The sequence below is a fragment of the Triticum dicoccoides genome, chromosome 5B (assembly GCF_002162155.2).
Source record: "Triticum dicoccoides isolate Atlit2015 ecotype Zavitan chromosome 5B, WEW_v2.0, whole genome shotgun sequence".
NCBI classification, from domain to species: Eukaryota; Viridiplantae; Streptophyta; class Magnoliopsida; order Poales; family Poaceae; genus Triticum; species Triticum dicoccoides.
The window spans coordinates 651,741,133-651,762,477 of NC_041389.1; the positions used below are offsets into that span (position 1 = coordinate 651,741,133).

The following is a 21,345-nucleotide window of genomic DNA, read 5'->3' on the forward strand; positions in this document are numbered from 1 at the left end:
AGGGTCCGGACCATGGCAACTGCAGGGACACATGGTGACTGTCACACGGGGCGTGCGGGGCCGTGAGGTAGATGGCTGAGAGAGATCGTGTGGGTGTAATCCATTTTGCCCACACATAGGTGTGTAAGAGGGACCGCGAGGAAAAAACCGTGTGGGCGCTAGTTGTTTTGCCCACACGTAGGCGTGTGGGCTGGTCCTCTTGGACATCACATAAAACGTGTGGCTAGATCCTTTAACACCCACACACGTGTCGACGTTATCAGCGTCCTAGGGTTTAACGGCTAAATAAGCTATCGCAAGAAGTTAGGCTACTGGGGTATACTAGTATATACTGAACAAATACCTCACATTAGACGAAAGAAATTGATTGTGCCTAAGAGGGACAGAGATCAGGTGACTAGCCCATGGCAAGTCACGCTGTAACTGGCGGCTATGCATCAGCCACTCAAATGCCATCCAAGGGACAACAACCATCCAAAGTAGAAACACCCCCACACTTGTCCATCCAGCGCAGCACAAGCCAGGACAAAGTCATTAGGAAATACAAATACTAACATTTTTCCAGTCAATTCGCGCACTTTCTACTCACCTGCTGTGGCTCCTGATCGCCAGCATGAAGACTACGCCATTGCAATTGTTGAGCCTGCTCCTCTGCCTGAAGAAACGCTCATCTTCAGAAATTTGGTCAGTAATTTTGTTGTTCATAATCTTGGCCGCGCTGTTCTTGATTCTCAGCCTTGGATTCAAGGAGTTGGTCTCTTCCGTTTCAATAGCCCATTTTCTAGGCAAGCTCTAGTTGATCATCCTCCGTTCGATCTTGGCAACGACAGATTCGTTAGATTTGTGCCGCATGATGAGGGTATTAACTACAGAGCTATCCAAGGTTTTCGTTGGGGCTGGGTTATGATTGTTGGAATACCCCTGGACTATAGGCGCACACAGTTTATTTCGGATGCTATTAGCTCTTTTGGCCGCTTTCATCATTGGCACCAGGATGATCCTCTGCTTGTGCGTACTTTGGTGTATGTTTCCTTCCCTGCAACCACTTTAGTGCCAAGGGATGTTGTGTATCAAGAGTTTGCTGACTTTGGTGGTTCCCGCATCTCTTGGTCTGCTCCAATATACATATTCTCTGTGGACTTTGCTGATATTCTGCCAGCTGATGAGGACCCTATGCCCCTGGATGGCAACCCGCAACCTCTCCCTGGACACTTGCATTTTCATAACCATAACTGGGTTATGCCTGAATTTCCTGAGATTGGCTGGGATGAGTTACCACCTCCTGATCATAACCATGCGCCTCAGCACTAGGATGCTCTGCATGATGAATTGCATGATGTTCAGCAGGAGCTTGTGGAGGAGAATCATGTGGTTGTAGAGCAGTCGCAAGAATCAATGGTCCTGCAAGTCTCGGATGATTCAGTTAATAACCAGCCTGTGAATGACATGGTCATGTTTCAGCCACCTGGGGTTCCTTTGCAGCCTCCTCTGCATATTGGGCAGGTGCTCACTATCTTTGGGCCGGTCCTGCCTCCTGATATGCTGTGTAAGCGATCTTTTGAGAAGATAATGCCCTCTCTCTGTTTTTCTGAAATTCCTAAGCTCATGTTCAAGTCTGGTTTTGGTTCACTCTTGCTATCTAGCAAGTATTGGGATGACCGCTTTAATGGTTTGGATCACAGTATGGTTTTGTCACCTGTGCTTGTTTCTTCCAGTGCCAATGCTCTTATTCCTCCTATGAAAAGGCCAGTGGCTAGGGCACTCTGCTTTCATGATATTTCTGAGCCCATCTTTGAATCTTTTGAGTTCACTGCTGCACCTAAAGTCACTCTGAAACGTGAACGCAAGCAGAAGGCTACGGCTTTGGTGGACACTGAGGTTCGTCGCAGTGCAAGGCTCAGTGCCTTAAGGGATGGCTACCGTCTGCCAGGCAGTTGCACCAGTAAATCTTCTGGTCTGAACAGGTATCCACACACTCCAAAGAAACGCAAGACCAAGTCGGCTCAGTCGGATGGAGCTACTTCAGTGCCACCACCAACTTCCATCTCTGAACTCCAGCGTATTGGGGCTCACCTGCGCATTGCCCCGGAGAAGATATCTGCGGATAAGCTTGTTGCTAATCCAGCTCAGTCTACAAGCAGCAAGGGTTCTGATGTTTGATTGCATTCATATGCCTTCTGGTACATGGTGTACCGCTATAAATGCCATCTATCTTTATTTATGTCCTTATGTGTCGAACCTTGTATTTCTGCTATGTTTAACTGGTCTATGTGGATCATTGTGTGGTCTACTTTTGCTGCTACTTATTTTGGTTTGTAATGAGTCAGTCTGGGTTTAAAGAATGAAAGGTTCTATGTTGGAACGTGCGTGGCCTTAATTCTGAAGCGCGACAGCTTGCTGTTAAACAGAAAATTGATGAAAATGGTTACTCTGTGGTTTGCCTGCAAGAAACTAAGTGTATGCATATTGATCATAGGTTCATTAGGAAGTTCTGTCCTAGACGTTTTGACAATTTTGCATATGTGCCTTCGGTTGGTGCGTCAGCTGGTATGGTTATTATCTGGAATTCTTCTTTTTTTGAGGGCAAGTTAATTGAGGCCAAACCTTTTGGTATTATTGTGGAGTTTCTTTCCAAGCATACATCGGAAGTTTGGAAACGGGTGACTGTCTATGGTCCTTGTCAAAGTCCTGCCAGAGATAAGTTCGTGCAGTGGTTATATAATTTGGACATTAATTGTGATGACAAATGGCTTCTTTTGGGGGATTTTAACTTTATGAGGTCGCTCGGAAACCGCAACCTGCCAGGTGAAATGTCAATGACATTTTTCTGTTTAATGAAATCATAGGCCATTTGGGCCTTGTAGAGCTGCCAATTAAAGACAGACAATTTACTTGGTCAAATATGCAATCCCAGCCCCTCCTTGAACAAATTGACTGGTTTTTCACTTTGGTTGCTTGGACGTCTAAACACCCAAACACTTTGGTCCTGCCTCTTGCGCGAACAGCATCGGATCATGTTCCCTGTGTCACTATTGCCACAGCCATTCCCAAAGCTAAAGTGTTTTGTTTTGAAAATTACTGGGTTGACTTACCTGGGTTTTATGAGTGTGTTGATCAGGTTTGGGATAGGACTGTACGTAAGTCTACAGATGCTTTAACGATCTCTGCCAAATTCAAGGCGCTCCGACATGCTTTAAAGAAATGGCATTTAAATCTGTCTACAGTTAAGGCGTTAATTGTTGATTGCAACAAAGTTATTCTATTCTTTGATGAGTTGGAGGAGATCCAGCCTTTAAGTTGGCCCGAATTCAATTTCAGACGAATAGTTAAGTTGCACCTGCAGGATATCCTGCATTGGCAGTATATTTATTGGAAACAACGCTGTACCATCAGAAGCATTAAGGTGGGGGAGGAAAATTCTAAGTTCTTTCACGCTATGGCCACAGAAAGGTACCGACGGAATACGATTTCTTCCATCAAGAATTCGGCGGGTGAGGTGGTTTCGGACCATCAAATGTTGGCGGGCATGTTTTGGTCGGATTTCAATCAGCGCATGGGACATGCAAAAGGAATACAAATGGGTTTTGATCTACCAAATTTAATTCAAAAAGTTGATGGTCTGGAGGATCTATCTCTGCCGTTCACGGATTCTGAGGTTGATGCTGTAATTAAGAATATGCCGAGTGACCGTGCTCCAGGCCCTGATGGCTTTACAGGTCTTTTTTTAAAGAGGTGCTGGACTATTCTCAAGGCGGACTTCATGCAACTTGTCAATGATTTCTATGAGGGGAGGTGTAACTTGGAATGTCTTAATACTTCCTTAATCACACTTGTCCCCAAGAAGTTAAGCCCTGAGGTGGTTGGTGATTTCAGGCCCATATCTCTGGCAAACACGTGTTTGAAGTTTTTGACTAAGCTGCTAGCCAATCGGCTTCAAAGAGTGATCTTAAGATGTATTCATCGCAATCAGTATAGGTTCCTGCGTTGCCGCTCTATCCAGGATTGTCTTGCCTGGTGTTTCGAATATATTCATCAATGCAAAGCTTCAAAACGGCCCATCATCCTCCTAAAGCTTGATTTCACAATGGCATTCGATACAATTGAGCATGAAGCCATCCTCAGAATCCTTCAGTGCAAGGGTTTTGATGATCGTTGGACAGGTTGGATTAATAGCATTTTGTCCACGAGTTCCTCTTCTGTTCTTTTAAATGGTGTCCCAGGTAATCATTTTGTCTGCAGATCTGGCGTACGGCAAGGGGACCCTCTCTCTCCTTTATTATTTGTCATCGCGGTTGATTTGCTTCAGTCGGTAGTCAATGAGATGTGCTCAAGAAACATCCTAACTTTGCCAATTCCAACAAATTCCAATGACTATCCGATCGTGCAATATGCGGATGACACGCTAATTGTTTTGCCTGCGGTTGATGATCAATTGATTGCCTTCAAAAAAATGCTTACCACCTTTGCAGCATCCACTGGTTTACGTGTCAACTTCAGTAAGTCATCTTTGATTCCAATCAATATGAGCGATGAAGAGGGAGCTAGGGTTGCCAACCTTCTAGGTTGTGATGTGGGATCTATGCCTTTCACATATCAAGGACTTCCAATGGGTACCTCCAGACCCACAATTTATGATCTTTTGCCTCTTGTTGACCGTATTGAGCGTCGGTTATCCGCCTCCTCGTGTCTTCTAAATCAAGGAAGTAGATTGCAACTTCTTCAGTCGGTGCTTTGCTCAATGCCAATTTATTTCCTATGCACTCTATCTCTCCCCAAGGGCATTATACAGCAGATAGAGAGAATCATGCGTCAATGCCTGTGGAGAGGCAACACGGACAATCCTCGTCAATCCCTAGCTGCATGGGATCGGGTCTGCCGACCAAAGAAATGTGGGGGTTTGGGTGTGCTGAATCTGGGACTCCAAAATGAAGCATTGTTAATGAAGCATCTTTTCAAGTTTTTTAACAGAATGGATGTGCCTTGGGTCACATTAATTTGGGACACATACTATGCTGCTTTGCCACCTCAGGTCACGCAGAGCTGTGGCTCTTTTTGGTGGAGAGATGTCATGAGCTTATATGCCAACTTCTGCAAGTTAGCTGTTCCACAAGTGCACAAGGGCAACACGGTGGTTTTTTGGCTTGATCGATGCCAGTTGGGTAATAATGTGGTTCTTTTGAGTGAGAAGTTTCCTAGGCTTCATTCTTTTGTTATTGATGACACAGTCTCAGTCAGAGAATTTATGGAGCTTCCCGAGATCTCAGAACATTTCCATCTGCCGCTGTCTCAAGAGGCTTATTCTGAACTTTCTCATCTCCAAGTATTGCTGTCTTTGGTCAACCTGAATGGGGACTGCAAGGATATTTGGAAGTGGCCATCTAAATCTGGGGAGTTTAAATCAAAGTTGTATTATGAGTCTTGCTTCTCCCTTTTGGTAGTTGATCCTATCTTCAAATGGATATGGAGGTCTGCTTGCACACTTAAGTTTAAAGTGTTTGGATGGCTTCTCCTAATGGACTGTTTGAATACTAGGGATATGATGCAACGCAGGAACTGGATCATTCAGGATGATTCGTGTGTTCTTTGCCTTTGTGCCTCACATGAGGATCGTACACACCTTTTCTTTGCTTGCAACTTCAGCCAAAGGGTTTGGAATTACCTTGGGATTTCCTGGATCGCTCAACCAAACCAGAGTACATATGAGATGGCTCTTTCTGCTAGGAGGGATTTTGGTCATCCTTTCTTCACTGAGGTGGTTTTTACTGCTACTTGGAATATCTGGACACAAAGGAATGGGAAAATCTTTAGGAATGAGAGACCTTCCTTCATTTCTTGGAGGAGGAATTTCATACATGATATCTCTCTATTAGCTCATAGAATCAAATGTAAATATAAGGATAGCTTAGTTCTTTGGATAGCCTCTCTCTCATAGGATTCTTGTAAGTATTTCTTTCTTTACTTTCTGTCCCCATGTAATTATGTACACTTTTCTTAAAGTTTAATAAACACTGTGAGGCTGTTGCCTTGCAGTACATAGTCAAAAAAACAATCAGTTAAGAATAGAAAAACACATTTTCAGCCTGTTTGCGTTATACAAATGGCATTGTATACTGAGTGCAAGTGATCATCATTAATTAGTCACTTAGAGCATCTTCAAGGCGGACCTGCAAACCTCCTGCAACTGTCCGGACTGCGCTGTCCGGACCGAGGAAGGCATCCAACGCGGTCCTGTATCAGTCCGCGGAGCGGTCCGGACGCGATTTCTTTCACAAACCTCCCGCAAACCGGAGACAAAAGTGGGGGAGGTTTGCCAGAGTCCGGACAGATACCAAGCCCGTTTCTGACCGCCCTGGCCCACCAAAACCCCCTTCTCACCCGCGTGCGCTCTCACCCGGCGCCAGCTGCCCGCATTCATGCAGTTGTAGAGCGCGCCACTCAACATTGAAGTCGGCTCAAGATGGACGCGACCTCTCGTTGCCTCCGCCATTGAAGCGGCGCGCCGGCCGAGGGTGCTGCCTGGGATGCGTCTCCGGTGTCCTTACATGCTTAATGCTGGAGATGCTTGGTTGGTCGGGACGGATATCTACCGCGCCCATTCAGTGTCTTTGTCCATTCGTCTGCCGTCATTAAGCAGGCTCGCCGACCGAGAAACCCACTCCGGCGCCGCACATTGATGCACCCGGACGCCCGGCCTTACGGGAATCTGCGATATAAAGGCGGGCACACCCGGGCTAACTCCACAGTTGCGCCTCCTACGCGCCGCCGGTGAACCATCAGCCGGCCCGGTGGGACGACGACAGTTGCTATGGACAAGTCACCTGATCTTTGTCCGCCTAAGAGACAGTAGAGTCAACAGCACGAGGGAGCAAGGGGGCAAGAAATAGATAAACAAGCGTACCTGACCAGCAGACCCTGTTGCAGATGGACGGCACGCGCGCACACAAGCTGTTTTGAGTTTTGACAGAGAAATCCCGAACAAACAGCACGAGAGCCCCTGAAAAATCATCAATGAATAAGCTGGACTTGTACTGTGGCTCGACAGGATTACAGGGAGGCATAAGTATTATGGTCAAACTGAAAATCAAGCACCATAGAATCCCAATCGGTTTTGGACTTGGTCTCTTGGAAGCCGACGGATCGCTGCTCCGGAACGCCTCGTGCCGCCTCCTTGATCGGCAAGGCAGCTCGCCATACAAATCCCCCCGATTTGTCCTCACAGAGACCCGCCCTAATCGTCCGATCTGCTTCAATTCAAGGTCGCCCCATGGCTGCCGCCCCGTTCCCGAACTGGCTGATGATGGAGCGCTTCGTCTTCCGCAGGGACGACAAGGGGTCCTTCCCGGACGACACCAAGGCGCCCATCAGGGCGTCCGGCACCACCTCCTGGAACGCTCGCTTCCACATCGCCTTCTGCCTCGCCGAGCCCCCGCTCCCCTCCCGCCTCTACGCCCGGCTGCCGCGTTTTCCAGACCCCAGGAAGCACACCCCCTTGGCCATCCTGGCGGCGCACCGCCATCTCCTCCTGCTTCGCATCGGTACCGATATCCCCGGACTAGGGCTGGTGCAGGACTTCCTCATCTACAGCGCCTACGACACTTCCTCGCTCAAAGCTCTGCCCCCTTGCACCGAGCCCTACACGGATTACACCCGCACCGGTGACAGCCTACCTCGCGGTCCTCCGCTCGAGCAGGGGAAGCACCGCCTGCTGACGGTCAAATCCATCGGCCTCTTGTGCCGAGGCGGCGAAGGCGAGCAAGAGTTTGCGGTGGCGGAGCTCTGCGTTTTTAAGTCCGTCCACTCGGAGGTCTACGCTGACGTCTGTTTGCTGCGCTCCTCCACATCCGCTGGCCCCGTGCTTGCCGGCGAATGGAACGCCATGCGTCTACCAATCCTTGGCATCGACAATGTCAATGATCCTTGGCACCTCTGTTGCTGGGACACGGACGCCATCGTCCCCTTCAACCGCTCGCTTTGCTGGATCGACTACCACCGAGGCATGCTCATCTACGACGTCTTCGCAGAGCACGTCCCTACCGTCACCTTCCTCGCGCTCCCTCTTGATGAGTTCCCTTCTGCTCACACTTTCCGTGAAATCAAGCCATTCAGCTGGTTATACCGGGGTGTGTCCGCCATTGATGATGGCCGTGTGCTCAAGTTTGTGAATGTCACCCGCCATGATGGCATTGGTCACGGGGAACTCAAATCTGGTTCAGGCTTCACCATCACCTGCCACACTCTCGCATTAGGCAGCATGGTGTGGGAATTAGACTACAAGATCACTTCGGCTGAGCTCTGGTCTTCCAATCCGCACCTTCCACACACCGTCCTTATGTTTCCTCAAGTAAACGTCGACAGGCCATATGTAGTGCACTTCCTCATCAGCGAATTCAAATACGTCATTAGGAAGATGTGGGTGGTCAGCATTGACATGAGCACCAGGACAGTGGAGTCAATTTCCCAATACATCAATGGGAAGGAGGGCCTTGAAACCGATGATGCTGACTTCACCAGAAGAAGGTCTGGTGCTCCCGCGTCCTTCCTCCCCTGTGAATTCTCCAGGTTCCTTCGTCTCTCCAGGTGATTTTCTTTTGGCATTAATCATTTTAGTCTTGTTGGTATTTCAATTACTTGGAGTCTTGGAGAGCAGCCTCTTTCTGCAACCAGAAAGTAATGTAGTGTATTGTATTGTATTTATGTACTGCAGAAAGAACGAGGATATGGGATGACTCATGGTCTACAGATCAAGTTCAACTACAATTAGTAATGGTAAGGACGATTGGACGAAGCTTTCGGAGAGATCATTATTTCTGAAATTGACCAGTATAGGATTACCTTGGTAGCAATATTGTCTGCTTACTCTCTTGTATACACCATGGTAACAATACTATGTTGGTTGATTTGCATCTTAGAAAAAATATTTAGTGAGAAAATATGTCATTACCATGAGAATACAAAGAACTATATATCTGCCTAATTTATGAAAAACACTCCTAGATAGAACTGGAAACAAGACAAATCAATCGCAATTAGCGTTATTTTGTACTGGTCAGTTTGCAAAAAAGGATGTTTCTTTGTTAACAATAGAAGATAATGCCAACAATGAGACTGTTTCAAGACCCTGGCAATATTTAAAGTAGTAACTCACATATTTTCCTAATCACTACCAGTTAGTGTTGAATAGTTTTTTGCCGTTCATCATTTTAATATTGTTGGTATTTCAATTACGTGGAGAGCAGCGTCTTTCTCCATCAGACCCGTAATGTAGTGTATTTTATTTATGTATTGCAGGAAGAGAGCAAGGATATGGAATGACTCACGTCTGCCAACACTTCATCATACTGGATAGCTATTCGGTCTACAGTTCAAGTTCAACTACAATAATTGCAAGGGTGAAGCTATGCATGGGAGAGACTACTCATACGCAGCTTATGTAGTTCACCGTTAATCTTGATGTCTGTGAGGATCTAATAATGTATTAATGTATATCGTCCGTCCTCAAAATTTGCGTCATTTCTTTTGTTGTTTACCTTTGGAAAGTCTTGGCTGCTTGCAAAAGACTATTAAAAGGTAGCTGAAGTATGCAATCGTTATTTTTGACATTGACTAGTATGGGATTACCACGCCTTTAGCTCTTGCTGATTCATTGTTATATTATTACTGAATGGTGCAAAATAGACAGAATGGTGTACCTGCATTTGGTGTCGCCCTCTTCATCACTTTCTTGCATATGTGCATCTTTTTGGTCACGTAATAATATTGTGTGCTAACATATTTTGTATATTTTGTTTATAGTTTCATAATGGACTGTTAATATATACTTGTTTTAGTTTCATTATGGATCTGAATGAAGGAAAAAAGGTAAACATGCTATATACTTGAGTACAGCAGCACCAAGGGTTTCGACGGTGTTATGAAAACATTGTGCCAAATATACAGCCAGGATTGTAAGATTTTTTCTCTCTCTCTCCCAGACTCTCACTGTAGCGACTACTCTTTACAACCAAAGTATTGTTTGTGTAATACTAGTATTCTTTTTTTGCGGGTGTAATACTAGTATTCATCTGAACAATTTCCCTAATATCGTGCTGCAACATAATAAAGAGTTTCAGAGATGAATTCAATGCAGAATAGCTTTAAGCGAAGCTGATGTCGCGGGCCTGCATGTTCAAGAATTTTATTTAAGACATAAAATCATAACATTTGCTAAATAAATAAAGGCAGACGCTAAGTGTCGGTCGGATGATAATTCTAAAAGATCGACCGTCCAGGCAGCCGCTCGATGGAGTCGCGGACAGCCGTCTGGTCCTTCCCTTTGAGTCGTTGAGCCTTTGCAACAAGTCTCATGTTGCATTCAACGCTTTGCAACACGAGCCTTGTTGCAATCCCCTGAAATGCTTTTTTTTGCATGAGCCAATGAGCCTCATATTGCACTCGGCGCTTTGCAACACGAGTCTTGATGCGATCCCCCAATACAGGTTTTTTCCTTTCTACATGATAGTCGTTCGATCATTAGCTATTTGCAACATGGCTCGTGTTGCGCTCGGGGTTTCGTCTTCATCGGTTTGCAACATAGTTTGTGTTGTGTTGTGCGTCTTGCAACAAGGGCCATGTTGCAAATGTCTCGGTCAACGGCACATGGCGCGCAGACGATGCGGTGGATGTTTTGTGTCCGATCGGCCGTCTGGATAGAAGGATTTCCCATAAATAAAGGGAAACATTTAGCGTCAACCGACTGAAAATAATTGACGCGCCCGCCACCTCCTTTAAGCTCCACATGCCCTCGACACCTCACTCAAGGAAACACGAGACTTATCTCTTCGTCTAGAGACATCGCGTCTCTCTCCCTCTCTCATCTTTATGTTTTCTGCAACATTACCTATGTTGCAAAAGTCCTTTCACAACACTATCTTTGTTGCAGAAAAAAGTGAAGACAGAAAAAATCCCACAACACAACATATGCAAAAAAAATAAATCCCGCAACACAACCTATGTTGAAATTTTATTTTTGCAACAAGATCTTTGTTGCAAAGCAGAAGAAGACGTCGAGCCGCTAGATTTATCAGATGGCAAGGCGGTGGATCTTTTAAAATAAACGCTCGTCGACGCGTAGCAGGCCCATAAATACAAGGATAATCTGTTTAGCATACCGCATACGTTACAAATGTAGCGTTAACTCGGGTGGGAGAGGAAAATAAAGTGCATGAGAAATAAATCGATCACGGGTTGTGGTAGCTGTCAGCCGAAACTACATGGACCAATAACCAACTCAAGACATCACGTAAGGCATAAAAAATACAAACACGCACGCATGGGTCCATCACGAGAAACCCTCAAGAATACAACAAGCGGAAGGAAGGCGGACGGCTAGGGTTAGAGTTTCTGCATGGGTGGCGGTGATCTTCAACAATGAAGTGAAGCGACTGCGCTCTTCCTCCCATCAGGCCGACTGTTTCTGATTGCTTTTTTTCGATGAACAGGGAGGCCTCTCCCCGGTTCCATTAACTCAGAATGAAACCATACAGTGTTGTCTTTTACCTACCAACTACTTGTTCCAAGAGGTTCAGGGTTTTTTATTACAACCAAGCTAAAAGTGAGGCTAACAAGACTAGACGAAAGGTAGAGGAAGATAAAACTGGCCTAGGTAAGCTAGGCTACAAGAGTACAGCCTCCTTCAACCGCGCGGCGGAACGTGACAGTTGCGCTCACATCACGATCGCGCCAACACCCTTTCTGAACTTGAGCGGGGGCGCCAGAGCCGCCTGAGGAGACCAACAGATCGCGAGCCTGGACACCGGGCTGGGCATCGCATTCTTGCCGTTGGTGTCCCTTTTCTTGGTTGGGTAGTGGAAGCCTTCATCTTCTGAGATTTTGAGGTTCCCCCAGCTTGCACCGCCGTCAAACTGTGTGCTCTTCATGTTCAGCCACTCAGGATCATCAAAGTTTGTTGGAGCAGCTTCCTCAACGCCTCCAGGAAAGACTCCATCAGGGCCTTGTCCACCTCTGGGGTCAGAATCACCCAGAATTTGATCATTCTGTGGATCAGCCCCCAAACCTGAGTAATAGAAGTCCAAATGGTGTTATTGAAAATCATAGAGTTCCTATATTTCCATAAGCACCACAGGACAGCCGAGCTAACTATATTCAAAGCTACATGTTTTTTGTTAGAAATCCAGAAGCGGGCCACGGATTCAAAATTCGTGCCCACGGCTTTTTGGAAAAAGCAACTGACAAAAGACCAAATGTTTTTGGCTACAACACAGTCAAAGAACAGATGGTGGTTAGTCTCATTCTCAGCACAAAAAACACAGTCTAGAGGTTTGATGATGTGTCTTTTCCTCAGGTTATCCCTAGTCATGATCTTATTCTGGGAAAACAACCAAAGGAAAACATGTATCTTGGGTGGAACTGCCAGTTTCCACACCGCAGGTAGGAACAGAGGTTGCACCCCTCTAAAGTTGATCACATGGTACAGCGAGCTAGATGAATAGATCCCTTTGTTTTCAAGTTGCCAAATCAAAGAGTCAGGGTCATTGCTAAAGTTAATGTCTCTGGCTATCTCCATCAGCTGATACCACTGCTCCATCATCATATCATCAAAGTTCCTTCTAAAAGTAAGTTTTAGGGTTTCACCATCCCAGACCTCCCTGACATTCTTGTTTTGCTCATTACAAATCATGTAGATGTGCCAGAATTGGACAACTAGTGAAGATGTGCCAAACCAAGTGTCCTCCCAGAATCTAATTTTATCCCCTACTCCTACCTTCCATCTGTATCCAAACTTCAAAGCTTGGATGATGGATTTTACTCCTTTCCAAAATATAGAGATACTAGTGGAGGAGCTAGGAGAAAAGAGATTGGTTTTGCCCCTCATATATTTTTGGTCTATCATCTTTCTCCAAGGTTTCCCTTCCCCTTCATAATATCTTTTGACCCAAGACCCTAGCAGGCAAAGGTTAATATCTTGCAGGTTTGGAATGCCTAGGCCTCCAAATTCATTTTTCATGCAGACCAATTTCCAGTTAGCTAAGTGCAACTTCTTGTGGCCTTCAAAGTCATTCCACGAACAGTTTGCCATTTCGGTGTTTATAATATCTATTGCCCATTTAGGGAATTTAAAGAAAGACGGCAAGTAAATAGGGATGCTAGCCAGGCAGGCCTGGATGAGGACTATTCTCCCTCTATAAGAAAGAAGGTTATCCCTCCAGCCAGCAATTCTTTTCATGACCTTGTCAATTAGAGGTTGGATGTCTTCTCTCCTAAGTTTATCATAGTGCAGAGGAATGCCCAGATATTCAATGGGGAAAGATCCCTCAGCACACTCTAGTGTATCCAGAAAAGCCCTAACCTCAGCATTTTCCATATTAATAGGAATGAGATCACTCTTATTGTAATTGATTCTCATGCCTGAGATGTTCTCAAAGCAAGATAGAACCATTTTCAGGTTCCTAGAATGATCTAGGTTCTTATCCAGGAATAGGATGGTGTCATCAACATATTGAAGACATATAATCCCTTCAGGACAAACCTCGGGGCATAGGCCTTTAATCAATCAACGGTCAGCTGCTTTCATTAGCATCCTAGTGAGTGCATCAACTACTGAAAGTGCTAGTTATCGACTAGAGGGGGGTGAATAGGCAATTTTTATGAAAGTCTTCAAAACGTGGAAGTTTCGAAGACAAACAATAGAAATAACCTAATTAATATGCAGTGGAAGATAAACTACACAGGCAAGCCATAGTCAGGTATGCGATAATGTGAAAGTACAAAGACTAATAGCAGCCAGGTAGTAAGGATTGGGATGGAAGATAGTATGAAGCCAACAAACAATTGTAGTCAAGCAATGAAGTCAAACAGGTATGACAATTAAGCAATGACTTCACGAAGACAAACAATAAGTAAAGAAGGGAGAGGATAGAACCGGTCACTTGTTGAAGACACAGGATTTGTTGGACCAGTTCCAGTTGCTGTGACAACTGTACGTCTGGTTAGGGAGGCTGAGATTCAACTCAAAAGACCGTGTCTTCACCTTATTCCCCTTGAGCTAAGGACACCCAGTCCTCGCCCAATCACTCTGGTAAGTCTTCAAGGTAGACTTTCGAACCTTCACAGACTTCGTTCACCGGCGACCACAATGACTCTTGGATGCTCAGAACGCGACGCCTAACCGGCTGGAGGATACACAGTCCTCAAGTGTAATAAGTCTTTAGGTCACACAGACAGAAAGACTTCAGTGATCTAACACTCTTTGGCTCTGGGTGTTTGGGCTTTGTCCTCGCAAGGATTTCTTTCTCTCAAAGGCTTCGAGGTGGGTTGCTCTCAAACGACAAAAGCCGTGTACTAACTCTGAGCAGCCATCAATTTATGGTGTAGGGGGTGGGCTATTTATAGCCACAAGGCAACCCGACCTGATATGTCCGAAATGACCCTAGGTCACTAAGGAACTGACACGTGTTCCAACAGTTAGATTTCAAACACACACGGCAACTTTACTTGGGCTACAAGCAAAGCTGACTCATCCAGCTCTGGATAAGATTTGCTCTCATTGTCTTCGCTCGAAGACATAGGATTTGGGTTGAGCATCACTTCAGTCATTCTGACTTAGTTCACTTGGACCCCACTTAACAGTATGGTGGTTCCTATGACTCAACAACGAAGAAAAGGAAACAACGAAACGACACAGTCTTCGCGCTCCATAGTCTTCACTTAATGTCTTCTCAAGTCATAGTCTTCAATATGAATATCTTCATATACCACCATTGTCGTCAATGTCTTCATACATTTTTAGGGGTCATCTCCGGTAGGTAAACCGAATCAATGAGGGGCACTACCTGCGTTATCCTGCAATTCTCACAAACGCATTAGTCCCTCAACCAACTTTGTCGTCAATACTCCAAAACCAACAAGGGGTGGCACTGGATGCACTTACAACTACAATGTTAAATAACAAGGGGGAAATGGGTCCCCTTGCCTCAAACCTTTGCCAGAAAGGAAGAAATCACTCTCAGTATTGTTTAACTTGACCCCTACTGGCCCCCCTCTGGTGATCTGCAGGATCAAGTGGATCCATTTCTCCCCAAAGCCTCTGTTTCTAAGGAGTTCTTCAAGGAATTCTATATTCACTTTATCAAAGGCTTTTTCATAATCTAACTTAAGGACTAGACGTTGCTTTTACTAGAATGAAAAGAGTGCAACACCTCATGAGCTGTGACCACACTCTCCAGGATATATCTACCTTTCAAAAAGGCAGATTGATTGTTGGCTATGAGTCTTTGCAGTATCATAGCTAGTCTATTAGTGAGTACTTTGGTGAAAATTTTCAAACTAGAGTTGAGTAGGCTAATAGGTCTAAATTTCTTCCTACTGGAAGCATCAGCTTCTTTTGGAATCAAGGTTAGCATAGCAAAATTAAGCCTATGGATAGCCAAATCCCCTCTATGGAAGACCTGAAACATGGCTATCAGGTCTTTTTTAGGTCCCAAAAGTGTTGATAGAAGAAAAAGGAAATCTCATCTGGGCCAGGGGCCCCATCTAGGTAAGATTCAAAGACAACCCTTTTAATCTCTTCCCAGAAAAGGGAGCTTCTAGAATCTCATTCTCAGTATTCTTAACTTTTTCCTCACTAGAGAAGAAAGATGGATTTAGGTGGAAACCTTCTCTATCTTCTTGTTTAAACAAGTTTTTATAGTAACTACAGGCTATATCAAGCATTCCTTTAACATCAGTGACTGGACCCTGTGGTCCATCCAAGGAGTGGATGGTGGTTTTCCTCCTCCTGTTTCTGATTGCTCAACGGCGGGTATCCTATATGGGAGTGAAAAAGATGATACTACCCTTTATACGTTTAGAGGGGGTTGTACCAAAGCGGGACTTATTTTCATGATATTGCATGCATTTCAACAACTTTTTTGATACTAACTGCTTCGGCGGCTCGCTAGAGTTCTAATAAGCGACGATGGCGAGCCCGGGCACGTGACCAAGGTGCCCGTACAATAAAATCACCCGTGTTTGCCGGTTTTAAAGTTAAGGTACCATTTATATACATGGAAGTTAAGCGATAAAAAATATACTTGTCTCATTCGTTAATGAGGCGAGGTAAATCTTTTACCTTCGTTTTAAAAAGAAGAAGAAAGTTAGGCGGGCACACATGTGAGAAGGGGGCCCATAATGCACTCGAAGGATACACATAAGATCCGGCAGGGCCACCACCGTTTCGCCGCGCCCGTGTAATCGTACACGTCGCGGGCGAGCAAGTCGGCAAAGCCGCAAAGGGCAGGTAGATATTTTGGGTGCCCTCCTCCTGCCCTACCTGCACCCTGCCTCCTTTCGGCATCCACCCTCCTTCAGTAGCATTTGTTGACGTTGTTGTTGCTTAAGCATTCCTTCGATCTTCCCACACCCGCGACACCCTCCTCCCCCACGCCGACTCCAACCAGCTCCCTCCGCCCGCTCGCCGCAGGTCAGCTCCCCTCTCCTCTCCCCTCACCGTCCGGCGCCAATCTGTGCGGCGCTCCCGCCCTCGCTATCCCGCTCGATCCAGTCCTCCGCCGCTAGCTTGTGTTCTCATAAGTTTGTACTCTCGTCTCGTGAGCTCGTGCAAGGTTGGCCGCGCCGCCGCGGCGCGAGTGCTGCTTGTGGTTCTCGAGTTTTTCAGCTTTTTCCCTCAGTCCGCGAGGTAGGATTCAGCTAGTGCCAGTGTCACTGGGCTGGTTAGCTATAGTGCTGCTTGACTGCTTGTTGGTTCGAGATGTGATGGGTGGGCCCCGCCTGCTAGAGCCGAGTAGCATGTTCAGCATTTCTTTCAACAGAAAAATATTAATTAATACTGTACATAAAAACAGGGGAAATTGGGAAGCGCCAGCCACGACAGCCCACGGCACGCAAGCACATCGGACGGCCCAGCGTCACGCGCCGACGACGATGAGGGTCTGCCGTGGCGCCGTCGCGTGCGCCGCCCTCATGCTCCTCTCCACCGCTGCAGGTAAGCTCATGTTCCTTCCTCCATTTCACGCCCCGAACAGCAACAAAACGAGCATTGCATTTGGTTGATTCCATTCATTCGTTGCCGCTTCTTCTCGGATCGGAACAGCGCTGCGGTCCGACCCGATCAGGCCGAGCACGAGCGGCGCGCCCAAGCTCCGCGCCTCCGCGGACGCCGCGCATGCTAATGCCACCTTCCGTAGCAAAGAGGAGGCCTTCGCCTGGGCCAAGAAGGACCACCGGAGGCTCCTCCACGTCGTCTACCGCGTCGGCGACATCGACAGGACCATCAAGTCAGTCGGCCGGCCGTAGTAGCTGCCTAGTTGCATTGCAACACCGGTCTCGTTCGTTCTTCAGCAGAGGATTCTGACGGGTGTAATGGTTGCAGGTTCTATACAGAGTGCCTGGGCATGAAGCTGCTGAGGAAGCGCGACATACCAGAAGAGAAGTACACCAATGCCTTCCTCGGATACGGCCGCGAGGACGCCCATTTCGTTGTCGAGCTCACCTACAGTTAATTCTTACTTACACGCCACACACAATAAGCACATTTTTTCTCCGACAAAGATACAGTATAAGCACATTCTCACTGTAATTTTATCGTTGCTAAAGTCGACCTGGCGATTCCTCCGCAGACTACGGGGTTGACAAGTATGATATTGGGGCGGGGTTCGGTCATTTCGGCATCGCAACCGATGATGTAAGGCACCATTTCCCTTGCAAATTGTTTTGTAACAAGTATGGTGCTCTGTTTTTTCTCTCTTTTTTGAGAATGAAGTATGGTGCTCTGTTAACACTAATGTGACGTGCCTTGGACCTTGATGCTTGATCACAACAGGTGGCCAAAACGGTTGAAATCATAAGAGCAAAGGGAGGCAAGGTGACAGGGGAGTATGGCACTGTCAAGGGTGGCAAGACCGTGATCGCGTTCACCGAAGACCCTGACGGCTACAAGTTTGAGATCCTTGAGAGGCCAGGGACTCGAGAGCCACTATGCCAGGTGATGCTTCGTGTCGGCGACCTCGACCGATCCATAAGCTTCTACGAGAAGGCAGGCTACTCAAAAGTGCTTGATGTTCATTGCAGTTCCATGGCTTATTGTATCTCAAAGATCACCAGAGTGACTTGTTGTCGCCAAATTGCAGGCTTATGGTATGGAACTACTCCGGAAGCGAGACAACCCTAGAAACAAGGTGATCACTCTGCTCAATCTACTATCTAATTTCTTGCAGAGCGTGATGTATTAAACTCTTTATGCAGTATACAGTGGCGGTGATGGGGTACGGGCCCGAAGACCGGAATGCGGTTCTGGAACTGACCTACAAGTATGGCATTGCTAAATATGACAAGGGGAAGGCCTATGGTCAGGTATGGATGGATAATCTCCATTGCCTTTGCAATTCGTAGATGATTGCAACCACTTTTGTTGTGTCGCTAAGCTTGGTATGCTGGTTTTTAACAGATGCGATAGGCACCGACAATGTCTACAAGACCGCCGAGGTGGTGAAGCTGTCCGCAGGGCAAGTGGTGCGGGAGCCAGGTCCCTTGCCAGGGATCGGCACCAAGATCACATCTGTGCTTGACCCCGATGGGTGGAAAACGGTATTATCTTGCTCCCATCATGCTGATCTTCAAACCAATGATTGCTCACCGAGCCAAGACTCAAATATTGTCTATTTGGCATGCAGGTGTTTGTTGACAACATTGACTTCGCCAAAGAATTGGGTAGTCATGCACACCATTGACTTTGCCGAAGAACTATAAACGTCGACTCTTTGATTTTTACCATCAACGTAAACATGAGCGCACAGACTTTGGGAGAATGTTTTATCTTAAAAAATAAATGAAGTAGAGGACATCGAGAAACTCTGATTTTATAGATGTCATTTCCTTTGGATAAGCTGTGTTTTGATGGGAAGTTTGAGCGGGTTTGAAATGTAAATTCAAAACATTGCAGTTAGGCCGTAAAAAATATGATACGATCCGTAATCAAGAAAAAACATGATACGGTCCAAAATCAATAATGATACACATGTCTTCTTTTTTTGTGAAATGGTCTAGATATATTATCAAAGTTCACCGGAAGTACAAACACACCTTAAACATAACAAAAATTATATAGAGATTCCGAGACCACCAAACTCCTAAATGATACATATATCATGATTTTAATAGCGACATTTGAACAATCGATGTAATTATATGGTGCATGTTTGTATGATTTGACGTTATTTAAGAAACACAATGACCCCGCAAAAAAAATTAAGAAACACAATGGCGCACTAATAGCACTATATCCATAAAATGAGCAACACAAATTTGGAAATGTTGCAAGGAATTTTGGAGTCAATGGACTCCTCTATAATATATTCATGTAGATGTATGTGGTCGTTGTCATAAATATAGTTATGCAAAAAAAGGCAATGCATACGAGAAGATTTCTCGGTTGCAATAGAAGTTGAGCAACCACGGGGCAAGAAAATATTTTGTTTTGTTGGTCGTTGGCAGTGAAACTTAGCATTTGTCAAAAATGCGAGTAATGCAAGTAGGAAATAGTAATCAGATAAAAAATTGATGTTCGCATGGTAAATATACATTACCTACTTCGTTAGCGTGTTTGATTTACTCTAGGTGCTTATAGTTTCTGTTGCAATTTTATTGGTGATATTTTTTAATATAGGTGGTGAGAAATACATACTCTTGTGCCCCTGCATTTTTTTTACTCTTGTGTCCTTTTGAAGGACTACGATCAAATCCTTTGAGTTGCATTCAAAAATCTGATTAGAATAAGCATGCAAACACCTCACAACTTTAGATTATAGTTACACCATTATGAGGAAATTAGCGAACAAAGGGGATATGTTTTACAGGTGAAAACAATAATACACAAAAATGATTTTATTTCTGAAACACTAAAGTGTTGCAGCATTAAACGAAACTAACACAATATAAGAGAAAAACTAGCGGAAATGCAATTCCGCTCCCAGGAGCACGTGCTCCCGGCTGTGGAAAATGAATTTTGAATTTTTTGTGTGTTCTTTGTCACATCCAAATGCTACCTAAATTTTTTTAGGAAAAAAGGTGAAGCATTTTAGCCCCTGTAAAAAAACAAATTGAACATCAATTGTTACCCAAAATTGTTTTTTTTTCACCGGCGAAACACTGTTGCTCTGCTTCGGATGAAAATTGTCTGCTTGCGGCACTAACATGAACATCTACAAAAAGAAAAGTCAAAATTTTCAAATTTGAACTATTTTTTTTTTATTTTACAGTTCATTCAGGTGCAAATGCATAAACAGTCATATAAAATATCAACAAACGAAGTGGTGTGCAATTTGACACTGCGAACGAGGGATATTAGATGTGTTGCATCTAGTTATTACAAAAACCATGGTGGTGCAATATAGGGCTTTTGATTGTTATGGCACCTGTTAGATTTGTCGGCATCATCCTTACTCAAATTAAATCTTATCATTTTGTACCGTGTTTGATTTGAATGTACAATAAAGATGGGGAAGCAAGTTTGACTAGAGGAGTTCAATAAGCACGGGGTCTATGAAGAGTACGTACACCAACATAAAAGACATGACAATCACTTGATTTACCAAACAAAGATCTAAAAAGAAAATGATCATTTGAAATATAACACAACACGTATATTTACATGTTTGCTTCAATTGCTCATGTATTGAGATAGTTCTTAGAAGAAGACTCAATGCATGAAAGTGATGGACATGTTCGGCATAATTTGATTCTTGCACTTTGAAGACTGTTCGTAAATCCAACTAAAGCATGAGCTCAGGGAAATGTACGAAATTAGTACATTGGTTACATATATGAAGTCAAATATAAGCGCGGTCAGACGGGTTCAGTAAAACATGGATGATTACAAAATGTATTCGTTTTCTCTTATGTCGATAGTTGTTTGCTTATCCGTTGGAGATGTGTTGTGATATGATGCCTCTAATTTGTGTGCAATTGGATTGAAAATAATATAAATAATTACTTGTTCATTTTTTTCTTTGAAAAAGGACATGGGCAAACTAACTAGCGTGAGAGCATCTCCAATAGATGGTCCAAATGTAAAAATAACTAACTTTTGGATCGTCTGAAGCCAAAAACGCAGCTCCAACAGACGGTTCATATGTAAAAAAAATTGGACTGCGGCCTCCTCGTGATGTAAAATGCTACACCTCGCGGTGCAATTATACATCACGAGATGTATCTGGTCCAAAACCAGCCGCCGCCCGCGAACGCCCAACCGCCACTTCATTTCCTCTCTCACCCGCCCGCTCGCGACCTCCCGCCCGTCCGCCGCCGCCCCCACAACCCGCTGCCACCCCGCCGCCCGCTGCCCGCTCGCGACCT

At 45.2% G+C, this 21,345-nt stretch overlaps 2 protein-coding genes across 3 annotated transcripts; both read left to right on the forward strand.

Annotated features, from left to right (window-relative positions):
* The first annotated feature begins 7,238 nt into the window (after positions 1-7,238).
* On the forward strand, positions 7,239-9,613 carry LOC119312346. The gene is made up of 3 exons (XM_037588072.1): positions 7,239-8,577; positions 8,705-8,766; positions 9,289-9,613. Exons 1-2 carry the CDS (start codon positions 7,265-7,267, stop codon positions 8,724-8,726), a joined length of 1,335 nt encoding a protein of 444 aa, XP_037443969.1. The 5' UTR covers positions 7,239-7,264; the 3' UTR covers positions 8,727-8,766; positions 9,289-9,613.
* Positions 9,614-16,322: 6,709 nt separating this feature from the next.
* On the forward strand, positions 16,323-18,856 carry LOC119312349 (probable lactoylglutathione lyase, chloroplastic). 2 transcript variants are annotated; one of them, XM_037588074.1, is made up of 10 exons: positions 16,323-16,456; positions 16,839-16,978; positions 17,087-17,270; positions 17,366-17,490; positions 17,613-17,677; positions 17,816-18,028; positions 18,123-18,170; positions 18,238-18,345; positions 18,440-18,579; positions 18,666-18,856. In XM_037588074.1, exons 2-9 carry the CDS (start codon positions 16,918-16,920, stop codon positions 18,446-18,448), a joined length of 813 nt encoding a protein of 270 aa, XP_037443971.1. In that variant the 5' UTR covers positions 16,323-16,456; positions 16,839-16,917; the 3' UTR covers positions 18,449-18,579; positions 18,666-18,856. The 2 variants fall into 2 exon arrangements, with proteins under 2 accessions (XP_037443971.1, XP_037443972.1); XM_037588075.1 differs by having other exon boundaries at positions 17,816-17,977.
* The last annotated feature ends 2,489 nt before the right edge of the window (positions 18,857-21,345 follow it).

Excerpts from the sequence above, each read along its gene's own strand:
- LOC119312346 (XM_037588072.1), top strand. The coding sequence starts at position 7,265 with ATGGCTGCCGCCCCGTTCCCGAACTGGCTGATGATGGAGCGCTTCGTC. Across the intron at positions 8,578-8,704 it reads AGGTTCCTTCGTCTCTCCAG|AAAGAACGAGGATATGGGAT; the intron begins GTGATTTTCTTT and ends TATGTACTGCAG.
- LOC119312349 (XM_037588074.1), top strand. The coding sequence starts at position 16,918 with ATGAGGGTCTGCCGTGGCGCCGTCGCGTGCGCCGCCCTCATGCTCCTC. Across the intron at positions 16,979-17,086 it reads GCTCCTCTCCACCGCTGCAG|CGCTGCGGTCCGACCCGATC; the intron begins GTAAGCTCATGT and ends GGATCGGAACAG. Across the intron at positions 17,678-17,815 it reads TCGGCATCGCAACCGATGAT|GTGGCCAAAACGGTTGAAAT; the intron begins GTAAGGCACCAT and ends TGATCACAACAG.